This window comes from Procambarus clarkii, chromosome 42 (assembly GCF_040958095.1).
Source record: "Procambarus clarkii isolate CNS0578487 chromosome 42, FALCON_Pclarkii_2.0, whole genome shotgun sequence".
Lineage (NCBI taxonomy): Eukaryota > Metazoa > Arthropoda > Malacostraca > Decapoda > Cambaridae > Procambarus > Procambarus clarkii.
Window position 1 is genome coordinate 34,550,032 of NC_091191.1, and position 12,795 is coordinate 34,562,826.

The window sequence follows — 12,795 nt, forward strand, 5'->3', positions numbered from 1 at the left end:
AGAGAGAGAGAGAGAGAGAGAGAGAGAGAGAGAGAGAGAGAGAGGTGGGAGAGAGGGGTGAGAGAGAGGAGTGAGAGTGGTGGAGATGGTCACTTCAGGTCAGGTGGTCAGGTGGTGGTAGAGGGGTGAGGGAGATGGAGGTGGTCCCATTGTGTGGGAGGGTTTTGGGGGTAGGGGGGAATATCTGATATGCTACAGAGGAAGTGAGAAGGAGGGGAGAGTAATGACTCGGGAGTGTGTGCATGTGTGTGTACTTGCGTGCGTGTGGTTGCTGGTGGGTGCCCAGTGAGCCCACACTGGTGGGTGGGTGAGGTGTTGTCTTCAGATTACAGCGGAGGAATTAGCGGCTTATCTGGGTCCTCAGTGAGCTCACAGTTGTAGTCCTTGTTACCTGACTACCACTTACGATTGTAATATTGAATGGAATGCATTAGTGTTTATGATGTGATATTATATAAACCTTGCACACTGTTGAAGACTTACATAGAGACACTTACTAACCAGCCCCCCGCAAGCACCTCTAGGTGAATACACGGCGGGTCGTCGGTTATCCTGTGTGGTCTTCAGGTCTCCACGTGGGTCCCGGCTGGTGCGACTGATGCTGCTTCAAGGATTCGATTTTCACTAGCTATCTTCTCTAAATTCACTAAGATAATTCACCATGAGATGTGATCAATGTGTTGCATTACAATGCCACTGTTCGATTTATAGTCCCGATTCCCTCTGCACAGTACACCTGCTCACTTGACCCTATTCATCCCTCGGTATACGCGGACCGTTGCCCTTATATGTCTGCTCCCTTTCAAGGCTGACCCAATACTGTGTGTGTGTGTGTGTGTGTGTGTGTGTGTGTGTGTGTTTGTGTTTGTGTGAGGGGTACCACCTTATGTGCAACTGTAGGGACCCATAGCCTTGGAGAAGGCTATGGGTGGCACTTAAATATTTTCTTCTTCTACTACCCCTATACCTTATATATATATATTTATGACCTTTTATTACAGTTTCTCTATATGTCAACAGGCAACAAAACATGAGCTCTAGCGATGATAATTTATAAGCACAACAAGCATCAGCAGCTAAACAAAAGAGTAAGGGTGTTGCGACCAGGTTAAGAGCCACGTTTAAGATGAAAGGCAACACTGTGCCAGGGGCATAGAGATCCCGGAGACAAAGGTTAACATAAGCTACGCTGCTACACAGTCGAGATTATGTATTAAAAATAATGTTAGCTGGAATAGCAGGCAGACAGGCTGGCACAAGGCACCAGGATGTGGAATTATTAGACACGTATGAAATGGAGTAAAGGAGCACTAGTGCATGAAGTGGAGGAGTAGAAGTAGTAGTAGTAGGAGGAGGAGGAGAATGTAGTGGCGAAAGCGGTGGAAGAGGGATAAGAATGGGAAGGGGTAATGCCCGAAGTGGGAGAGGATGGAGAAGAGGAGGAGGAGGAGGAGGAGGAGAAGGAGGAGGAGGAGAAGGAGGAGGAGGGTGGGGGGAAGATGTAGTACCAGATGAGGAAGAGAAACAAAAGAAGGAGGAGCAAGAGTAGGAGGAGGACGAAGATGAAGGGAAAATGTAAGACGAAGAGGAGAAGGAGGACTATAAGAACTAGTTTAAGGGAAGAGTACAAGAAAAATGAAGGTGGACTCACCCATCCAGGTGCTGTTGGTGATGATCTGGAGGATGCTGGCGGGATCCATGATGAATAGTTGATGCTCCCAACTATATCTCACTCTCCTCAGCATTCATTAACGATCGTTTCAGGTGCAAAGGTCTAGTTGCATCACTAAGAACCGCCCGAGCTCAGCATGCTGGAGTTTGTTTACAAATCTCAATGTACAATGGGTAAATCTGAGAGAATTCTATATAAATTATGTTTTCAAATCCAAGATTGTTTTCGAATACTTGCTAAAATGTCGATCCCAGGAGTGTATGTATGGCTCATCTCCCTGTCGGATTAATTCAGATCTAACACTCCACCACTTACGATTTTTGAAAATGAATATAATGTTTTTTGTTCATCTTATTCAGTATTTTTTCCGTCTAATACACTATACACAAGTTATCTTCCAGTTGTTTACTGCCTCAATCAATGTGTCGCTCGTAGAAATAATTCCATCATGATTTTCTGCTGAATAGTGAATGTCATTATGTTCATAAAACTATAAAGAAAAATTATATATCTCTTATATATTAAACACAGTTATATATCAACACTATTACCCGTTATAACAAGTAAAATACAAAATATTTTCACAAATGTATCCGTGCAGGTTTTCTAATACATTTTTGTTATTACTTGATAGTGCATAAATATATCATAATAACTTCTTCAAGGTGATCTACCCAATGTCAGACCAGCACTGGGATATGAAACACCGGTGAGGAGTCCGCACCTTGTGAAGCACAAAATAAACACTGGAGAGTAGAGAGGTTAGCGACAAGAAGAGTGCCAGAGCAAAGAGAATTAAGTTACCATGTACAACTGATGTACTGTGTGTGTGTGTGTGTGTGTGTGTGTGTGTGTGTGTGTGTGTGTGTGTGTGTGAAGAAATCAGTTGATTAACAGTTGAGAGGCGGGCAAGAAGAGCTGAGCTGAACCCCCGCAAGCTCCACTAGGTGAATGCAAATAGGTGAAAACACATGACATGGGGAGAGTCTGCTGTGGCTGAGTAGACAGCGCTTTACTCGTAATCCTAGGGTCCGGGTTTGATCCCCGGCGATGGCAGGAACAAATGGGCAGAGTTTTTTTTTCACCCCTGATAGGCAGTAAATAGGTACCTAGGAGTTAAACAGCTACTACGAGCTGCTTCCTGGGTGTGTGTTTGTGTGTGAAAATATTAAGTTGATTGACAATTGAGAGGCGGGCTGAAAAAGCAGAGCTCAACCCCCTGCAAGCACAACTAGGTGAATACACAGCGTTCATGATTTTCATTTCACGCCTTCGAGTTCGATATATGTCCTTATATATCGAATATATAGCGATATAGTTCGCCTTATATCTTATAAGATTCTTATAGCCATTGACCAAGTGGATAGAAACGAAATTATTAGGTTGCACAAGAGTAGGACGAGAGGACATGGGGGAGAAACTTAAAAATCAGATAATCTAAAGAAATTCAAGAAAGCCGCTTTTCAGTGTAAGAAATGTTATGGAAATTAGATGTAAAATGAGGGAGTTTAAGCCAACTGTCTAATGGATTCAAGAGTAGATATGACGTAAAAGTCAAAGATGGTTGGGAGCAAATGGATAATGGTCAATTATTATTATTAACATCCTTATTGACAAAGTTCACACACAATTTTGCCTAATCAGAGTAATTCAATTAGGTCTTATTACAGTAAGGATGTTGCTTATATTGACTGCCACACAGACCAGACGATCATACACAAGACATAAGGTCCAAATTGTAGATTTGAAAATATATATTTCATGAGGTTTAATATGTACTATATCAGATATTGTACATGTTTCAATATACGAATTTGAAAGGCAACCACACAAGGCAGATCTGGAGTCATAAGAGATGCAGCAAAAAGAAAAAATATCTTTCTTTAATATGGACAAGCAAATATAGATAAATGCTTTGGATGTCTTTCAATATATCAGGTTAAACGAAATAGTTACATAGTTGATTGTAGAATAGACCAGAAGGTCTAAGAACTTTTACGTTTCTCCTACAATAATGTAGTATTCAAGTGAATGTCTTAACGGTGGGTCACGGGGTTCACAAGGTGAATATTGTGGTAGTGGCTCAGTCTCACTAACTTGCCAGCTGTGCCTCTAGCCAAGGCGAGTGACCGCAATGACTACATCACATTCTTTGGTGATGTAGTTTGGTGTTCCTTGGTGACCACACTGTTTGGTGGCGACCAATTATATACCTGTTATTAAAAAAGTTGTCGTAGCTAAATCTGAAGTAATCTCTTTAATTGGCTTGTTTTCATTAACTGCATTAGATGGATCAACGTCATAATGTGCGTCTTCCTGCTTCTTTAGAAGAAGACCAATCGATTGGATGATTATAATCCCTATTGATTGGTCTTCGGTCATATCATCTCTCTCTTCTGTCATTTTAGGGATTCTAATCAACCTATTGATTGGTCTTCTGAAAAATGTTTCCTGCCTCTACTCTTCAGAGACGCCGTCTTGTATAATCGGCTCTGATACACAACCTACACAACATGCACCTGAGTCCTGGCTTTGTTGTTGTTGACTCTTCCCTTTCACAGTACTTAGTCTGATGCTCTTAACTTTCTTACAAATGTGACCTGACATAAGCCTACACCCTTTTTCTCTCTTTTTCGTTTTTTCTTTTTCTTTTTTTTACTACCATTCTTACGTTCCCATTCTTATACCTATCATTACTCCCATCTTACACCCCATTATTACACCCATTCCATTCGTACGCTTTTCTTGTTCTTACCTTTCGCCTTGCTCTTACCTTCATCTATGAATTACCTCCTCTTACCTGCCTTACCTGCTCCTCACCTCTCTCTTGCCTTACTAATGCCCGTGTCTCCCTCGCTCCCATTACGGGATCAACATATCCCGAGCTATATGCACATTTATTTTCGAGTAACTGAATCTAAAACAACAACCACCACGCTCCCACCACAATGGACTTGATAATGGTCCACGACAGACTGAAACGTCGTCGTCTCCTCATCTTCTAGTGTGTAGCTTGCTCATCACAACAGGCAGAAAAATGTGTACTAAAACACCCTAACCTAACTGAGTGACCCACGCATATAAAACACGAATATTTGTGAGCAGATATGATTTATTGTACATATTTTTGTCCGTGGGAATTTTAACATCAAAATGCGATGTATTTTGGACAGACTGTTCACCTGCCCGTAACTTCCCCTCAACCCCGAATCTAGCTTTCATTCAACATATTTCAGCCTTATTTCCCGCATTCACTCCGTCTGTCTTTTCCTCTCTCACGCCTCTGTCTCTTATACTTCCTTTCCTTTGTTGCTGTGTTCATCCATCCACCAATGTCATATTTCCATTTTCCACTTCCTTCGTTCTCGTAATCTTCTTCACCTCTCTATTATCCATTTATCTATATTTATGATGCTTCAGTCAACCACGTCCCTCATTCTCTCGAAACCCCGCGTACTGTTTCCATCATCTATCATGCTCCCATTGCCTTGTTCTATCTCCTCTCTTTCAATCATTAGGCACTCTCTCATTGCCACTAAAACCCATCATTCCTGTCGTCTATTTCCCATTTAACTCGAGCCCTCATTTCTTTAGTTGTGGTTTCCTACTTCCCTCCCTCCTCTACCCTTATTATCTCACCTATTACCTTCTCTTCCTTTGCCCAGCTTCCTTTATTTCTCAACCCATCCACGCATCATTCCCTAGTTCTCCAGCCTTCTCCTTCATTCCCTCAGCACAGTGTCTCCTCGTTCGTTGTACTTTGGGGTGTCCTTATTCCATACACTCCCTATCATATTCTCAAACAAATTTATTTTGCATTAAACTCTCCACCCATTTCCCGATTGTATCTACCACCCAACACTAACTCATTCCTTCACCAATCCCTTTATATTTTCACAACACCTTCACTCATTCCATTTTCTTCCTCACCCACCCCCTCCCTCAATCAACCCCCTCTCTCAAACCTCCCCCTCCCTCTATGCATCCCCCCTCCCTCAATGCACACCACCCATATTCCACCTCTCCCTCATTCCACCCACTCTCTTATTCACTCCACCAAAAATACATAGTTCCTCTCATTATTCCATTTTTCTCTCCCATCTCCCCTACTCTTGTTCGTTCATATACATCAGATCAAGAAGGAAATGGGCAGCTAATTACCGCACCTGAGGCACGTAAGCCACCCTCTCAACCCTTCCCTCCCTCCCTCACCCCTCCAATGAGACAAAGCTTCAGGCAGCAGAAATGATGCCCAAGAAAACAACATTTGAACAGAATCGATAACTGTTGAAGTTTCTGAAATACATAAGTTACCATGTATTATGCACTTGGTCTAGCAAGTTGCTTAACAGGCCTAAGACACCAGCAGGTAACAGTAGAGCTACCTCCAGCCCTTGGGGATGTTGCAAAGAACACCTCTGGTTAAAACTGACCAGATTCTCTAACATGTGCCTGGCTGCCTGCAGCCCTGAGGCCATCAGACCTCTCTTTTTTCGGAGCATCCTTCAGTGCTCTAAAACAGAACGATGGGGAGAATCAGGATCATTGCAGTAGGCAATGGGTAATAGTCTCGTGTAGAATGCTGTTTCGAGATCAGCCAGCCAGGTAGCAACCACCCCTGTTGTAGCCCAATTAGCTTGTGTTAGGGACCCATACAGGAAAACACACGCATGGGGAACACACAACATACACACACGAATGTTTTATAAACTGATTAAACAAATTCGACTTAAATTACAAAATACGGCGTTTGTGAGAGCGGTGTGATGTATTGACCAGGTCATAACTCCCGCCGTCTGTGACCTGCAGCGACGATCATGCTCGCTCACTACAATGGGTCGACTGACCTCGTATTGGCCCTAAAATCCTAGTAAATAACATAGAAATCATCGATAGATACAGCGATAGCAGGCGGCTTGACGTTTGCGAGGCACTACACATTAAAAAGTCAACACCAGCAATCAACAGCCAATTAATGCACAACTATATTCTACCCACCTCAAGACTCCGCTCCAATATAGAAGCATCAAGAAATATGGACCAATAGGCTTTCTACAATCACTTCCATTCAATACCCATTGTTTCGTGTTCTGTCTTGTGTTGATGAAATGAATACCCTATTAATGCCACCTCACCCCATCCACCTCACTCAAATGTAGATATAAACAAATCAGAGATGTGTAAGTTCTATTCAGTTGTGTATGTGTAAACTAAAGTCTTTGAAAATGTAATAAGTTTTACGAAACGCGCTCAAGTGTCGCGTCAGACTAGAAATAAAAATGAATTTTGGAGAATTGATTTTTGAATTACCACCAACAGTGAAAAGAAATGTACGAAAGATCGAGAAAATTCGTGTTAGAATTATTAATCTTACTTTTTTCGGTCATATTTAATAATATATGTCTACAGGAAAGACTGCTACCAAAATATACTAGTATATATATATATATATATATATATATATATATATATATATATATATATATATATATATATATATATATATATATATATATATGCGGAAAATCCACAGAGAAATATGAAATGAGGTGAACGTTTCGGCTTTGTTAAAGCCTTTGTCAACACCAGACTGACTAAGGAGAAGGGAAGGGGGAGGATATATAGGCCGACACCTGACCAACCCATCCCTAGGGTTGGTCAGGTGTAATTAACCAAAATCAGGTATAGCTTAGCTTAAATACCTGATTATATACCCTTGTGTTAAGCTAAGCTATACCTGATTTTGGTTAATTACACCTGACCAACCCTAGGGATGGGTTGGTCAGGTGTCGGCCTATATATCCTCCCCCTTCTCCCTTCTCCTTAGTCAGTCTGGTGTTGACAAAGGCTTTAACAAAGCCGAAACGTTCACCTCATTTCATATTTCTCTGTGGATTTTCCGCATAAAATGATCAGTGTTTTGTGATCGTCAATTGCATATATATATATATATATATATATATATATATATATATATATATATATATATATATATATATATATATATATATATATATATATATATATATCTATCTATCTATATAACAGTGCTGCATGGGGCATAACACAGACGTATAAATGAGTTTCGGAAACAAATCTGGGCTTTGGTTGATGTACTATATTACAGAAAGCCTCTTTTCGCCTCTGGAGGTAAATTGGGCTGTTTATATCTTGTGAGTACAGATCTATGATCCTGTAGCTTCTCTGTGCTGCTTCAGGATACTCTGACTCTACACAGGACGCCTACACTCCTCCACATTCCATCATCATAACGACCAAACTCTTCCACACACCACCATGACGACTACACTCCGCCACGACGACCACATTCCAACACACTCTTCAATAGAACGATCACACTTACCTTGACCTTGAGGTTACCTTGAGGTGCTTTCGGGGCTTAGAGTCCCCGCGGCCCGGTCGTCGACCAGGCCTCCTGATTGCCGGACTGATCAACCAGGCTGTTGGATGCGGCTGCTCGCAGCCTGACGTATGAGTCACAGCCTGGTTGATCAGGTATCCTTTGGAGGTGCTTATCCAGTTCTCTGTTGAACACTGTGAGGGGTTTGCCAGTTATGCCCCTTATGTGTAGTGGAAGCGTGTTGAGCAGTCTCGGGCCTCTGATGTTGATAGAGTTCTCTCTCAGAGTACCTGTTGCACCTCTGCTTTTCAACGGGGGTAATCTGCACATGCTGCCATGTCTTCTGGTCTCATGTGATGTTATTTCTGTGTGCAGATTTGGGACCAGCCCCTCCAATATTTTCCACGTGTAAATTATTATGTATCTCTCCCGCCTGCGCTCAAGGGAGTATAGATTTAGGCTCTTTAGTCGGTCCCAATAGTTTAGATGTTTTACTGAGTGGATTCTAGCAGTAAAGGATCTCTGCACGCTCTCCAGGTCAGCAATTTCTCCAGCTTGGAAAGGGGCTGTCATTATGCAGCAGTACTCCACTCTAGAGAGCACAAGCGTTTTGAAAAGTATCATCATTGGTATAGCATCTCTAGTGTGAAAAGTTCTTGTTATCCAACCTGTCATTTTTCTTGCAGTTGTGACGGCTACTTTATTGTGTTCTTTAAAGGTAAGGTCTTCCGACATGAGTACACCCAGATCCTTTACATTGCCTTTTCGCTCTATGTTATGATTTGCCTGAGTTTTGTACGTGGTTTCCGTTTTTATATTTTCATTTTTTCCATAGCACATGAGCTGGAACTTATCTTCGTTAAACACCATATTATTTTCTGTAGCCCATAGAAAGACCTGATCTACATCTGACTGGAGGTTTACCGTGTCCTCTATGTTGCCTACTCTCATGAAGATCCTAGTGTCATCTGCAAAGGATGATACAGCGCTATAGGTTGTGTTCTTGTCTATGTCCGATATGAGAATGAGAAAAAGTACTGGAGCAAGCACAGGACCCTGGGGGACTGAGCTCTTCACGGTTGATGGGCTGGATTTTATTTTGTTGACTCTTACACATTGGGTTCTGTTGGTCAGGAAATTGTAGATCCATCTGCCTATTTTTCCGGTAATTCCTTTTGAACGCATTTTATGTGCAATAACACCATGGTCATATTTATCAAAAGCTTTTGCGAAATCTGTGTAAATTACATCAGCGTTTTGTTTGTCTTCCATAGCATCTAATGCCATATCATAGTGGTCCAGCAACTGCAACAGGCAAGAGCGCCCTGTTCTGAAACCATGTTGTCCGGGGTTATGGAGATGCTGTGATTCCATGTTGTTCAATAAGAGGGAGTGTCTGAACTATGGGGGATCTATTATAACATGGGTGTAGGGGTAGTAGGTAGCATTCCGAGTTATCAAATATGGGAGAACTAAAAGGCCCGGCCCCCAAAATAAACTATCCACAGTAATAATAACTTGCTACTAGACCATGTCAGACTAGAGGTTGATCATAGCACTCCCACACAGGAAGAAGGGATACTCCGTTACTACTTATTTATTAACCCCTTAACAACCCCCCATATTCATTCACACCAATAACAAAAATAATAATTACTTTACCACACTATCTTACGTTAAAAGCCTTGGTCCACATAGACAGGATACAAGGTTTTACACTGAACACAAGCTAGGGTAAAGTTCTACTAGGGAAACACTTGAAGCTAGAGTCCGCTTAGGGTAGGGAGACCACGTGGTTCCACTGGGACCCCCTTTAGAATAGCTAGTAATATAAACACTAAGAACACCTACTACACACAAAGTATAATACTCTACACATGGAACACGTGTATGCCAGAAATTGAATAATGTACACAGTATATACTTAGCTTGAACAAGACACAGAAATAAGGAACGAGGAGGAAGGGTAGGAGGATCCTATCCACCCAACGCCAACTCAGAGAAAGATAGACTTTCAGTCTCCTTTCCCCCAGCTGGCTCACTGCCGGCAGACTGCTCAACTAATCGTACCGCAGCCCTATACCCAGTTTACTCAGGTTTACTTTACAAATGATTAGAAAGTATTAGTAAACATAGTTGGTGCCTATGTTATTATTTAATAATCAACCCCAAGCTCAGTCTTAAATGCTCTTTGGAAAACAAGAATAGTCTTACGTCTGGCAGGGAAGATACAAACAAGTGCACCTTGTGATGCGTTTTCAATACTAAAAGGCAGTTTATTAGCTCAGTTTTGACCTCTGGTTTCCACTGAGGAACCCAGGGTCGTAACACATGTATTTTGTGATCTTACTTCTTAGCACTCTCTCAAAATTTGTTATCATGTGCGATGTTAGTGTTATTGGTCTGTGATTTTTTGCCTCTGCCTTATTTCCTCCTTTATGAAGTGGTGCTATCTCTGCTGTTTTTAGTATATCAGGAATAATGCCAGTATCTAGACTTTGTCTCCACAGAATGTGAAGGCCTGCGATAGTGTTTTTTTACAGTTCTTGATGAATATGGAGTTCCAAGAATCCGGGCCTGGTGCAGAGTGCATAGGCATACTGTTTATGGCTTCTTCAAAATCCAGTGGGGATAGGGTGACGTCTGATACATGATTTGATGTTGGTATCATATCCATGAAAAATTCATTTCAGTTATCAATCTTTAGTGCGTTTAATGGCTCGCTGAAAACAGAGTCGTACTGCTTCCTCAGTAGATCGCTCATTTCTTTGTTGTCATCGGTGAAAGTTCCATCTCCCTTTCGCAGGGGCCCGATACTAGATGTGGTTTTTGATCTTGATTTTGCATAGGAGAAAAAATATTTCGGATTTCTCTCTATTTCACTGATGGCCTTTTGCTCTCTTTGCCTCTCTTGGGTTTTGTATGATTCTTGTAGCTTGAGTTCAATTGTTTCTATTTCTCTACCTAACCTTCTTCGCCGTTCTTGAGATAGGGTGCGACTCTCAAGTTGTTCCGCTATTCGTTTTCTTCGCCTATATAGGGAACGACGTTCCCGTTCCAATCTGCATCTCTTCCTCTTTTTTCTTAGGGGTATGCGGTTTGAACATATTTCTAGTGCTACTGAGCTTGTTTTTTCCAGACACTGGTTAAGGTTTGCATTTTCTAGCTGTTCTTCCCAGTTTATTTCTGTGAAGTCCTGGTTTATTTGCTCCCAGTTTATCTGTTTATTATTGAAGTTGAATTTGCTGAATCTCCACCGGGAATGCATCGACACATGCATCGACTGCATCGACACATGCATCGATTGCATCGACACTTCATCATACATTCATTGCTCCATGGATAACATACCTCAAACCCTGTCCACAGAAGACAGAACAAATGTTTATATGCTGGTTAGCATGTATTAATGAATGACCATATATTTTGTAGAAAATATTTGTGGTGTCCACCACTAAACGTTCACACATCCCTTCTGTGTGTACTACAACAATCACTGGTCAATTTCCCAGTGTTTCATGTATACTTTCGGTCGCTATTTTACTATATACGTTAAGCATTTGAGTTACTAAAATAAATTCTTCGAAAATTGTTGCTCTTGCTTCATTTTCCTTTATGTAATAAGAGTCATACAATTAGTCATACAATCATAGGACACAGTTCCACATTGTCGTGCCTTCTGAAAAATTCTACTCACCCACTACATTCATTAATTTATGTACATTGAATTGCTTGTATATATATTTCATCAAAACCTACAGCTTTCCCACACTTCAGCTTCACTGATATATCTTGCATCGACATATCAGCTAAGATGATCAGGTCCATATCGCTACTAAATGTTCTATCTAGACAAGAGGATGGGCTGAAGATTAATATATCTAAAAGAATGCCTCTGTTCATTCGTTTTTCTTATCATATATACAATTAAAATTATAATGTGAACATGATTCGTCTTCTTCTACATCATGTTCATTTTTCTTTACGATTCTTACGATGAATAAGATCTTTCTGGCATCTCTGTAACTCATTAGTGGCTCCTTAACGTAAGGGAGTGAGTGAATGACGGAGAGAGTAAGTGAATGATTGAGAGGAGTGTGAGCGAATGACTGGTAGAGGGGGGGTGTTTGAATGATTGGAAGAAGGGGGTGTTTGAATGATTGGTAGAAGGGGGGTGTTTGAATTACTACGAGAGGGGGTGAATGTATGACTACGAGAGGGGGTGAATGTATGACCCCCCTTTCCCAGTCAAACATATGAATGTATGTTTGACTGGGAAAGGCAGTGTGTGTATGACTGGGAGAGGGGTTGTGTGCATGAAAGGAGAGGGAGTGAGTGTATAACTAGAAGATGGTGTGTGTGTGTATGTGTAAGACTGAAGAGGGAGAGAGAATATGACTGGGAGAGTAAGCGAGTGTATGACTGAGAGAGTAAGCGAGTGTATGACTGGGAGAGTAAGCGAGTGTATGACTGGGAGAGTAAGCGAGTGTATGAGAGGGATATCCTGATTATGGAAGCATGTGTAGCTCTACCTATCCATTCCTCTCATCCTCATTTTCAAATAGCTCCCTTTCCTTCCCTCTCCCCACGTGTCTTGTTCCTCCACTACACCCTCATTTTCTCCCTCTCTGTCAAACCCCTTTATCTTTCCCTCATAAACCTCCAAATACCTCCCTCCGCCTTCCTTACCTCCTTCCCTCCATCCTCTGACACAAGTCTTACGAGAACCCGGAACTCATACATTTATCCTGCTCCTCATCCC

The 12,795-nt window shown here is 41.6% G+C and overlaps 1 protein-coding gene across 1 annotated transcript in view; it reads right to left on the reverse strand.

Moving 5' to 3' along the window:
* The window catches only part of LOC138373528 (putative neural-cadherin 2), a 350,877-nt gene extending 349,101 nt beyond the window's left edge, over window positions 1–1,776 (reverse strand). The window contains exon 1 of the mRNA XM_069339746.1: window positions 1,652–1,776. Within this exon, the coding sequence (XP_069195847.1) occupies window positions 1,652–1,745 (94 nt within the window). The 5' untranslated portion in view covers window positions 1,746–1,776. The remainder of the gene's footprint in view (window positions 1–1,651) is intronic.
* Window positions 1,777–12,795: the final 11,019 nt, after the last annotated feature.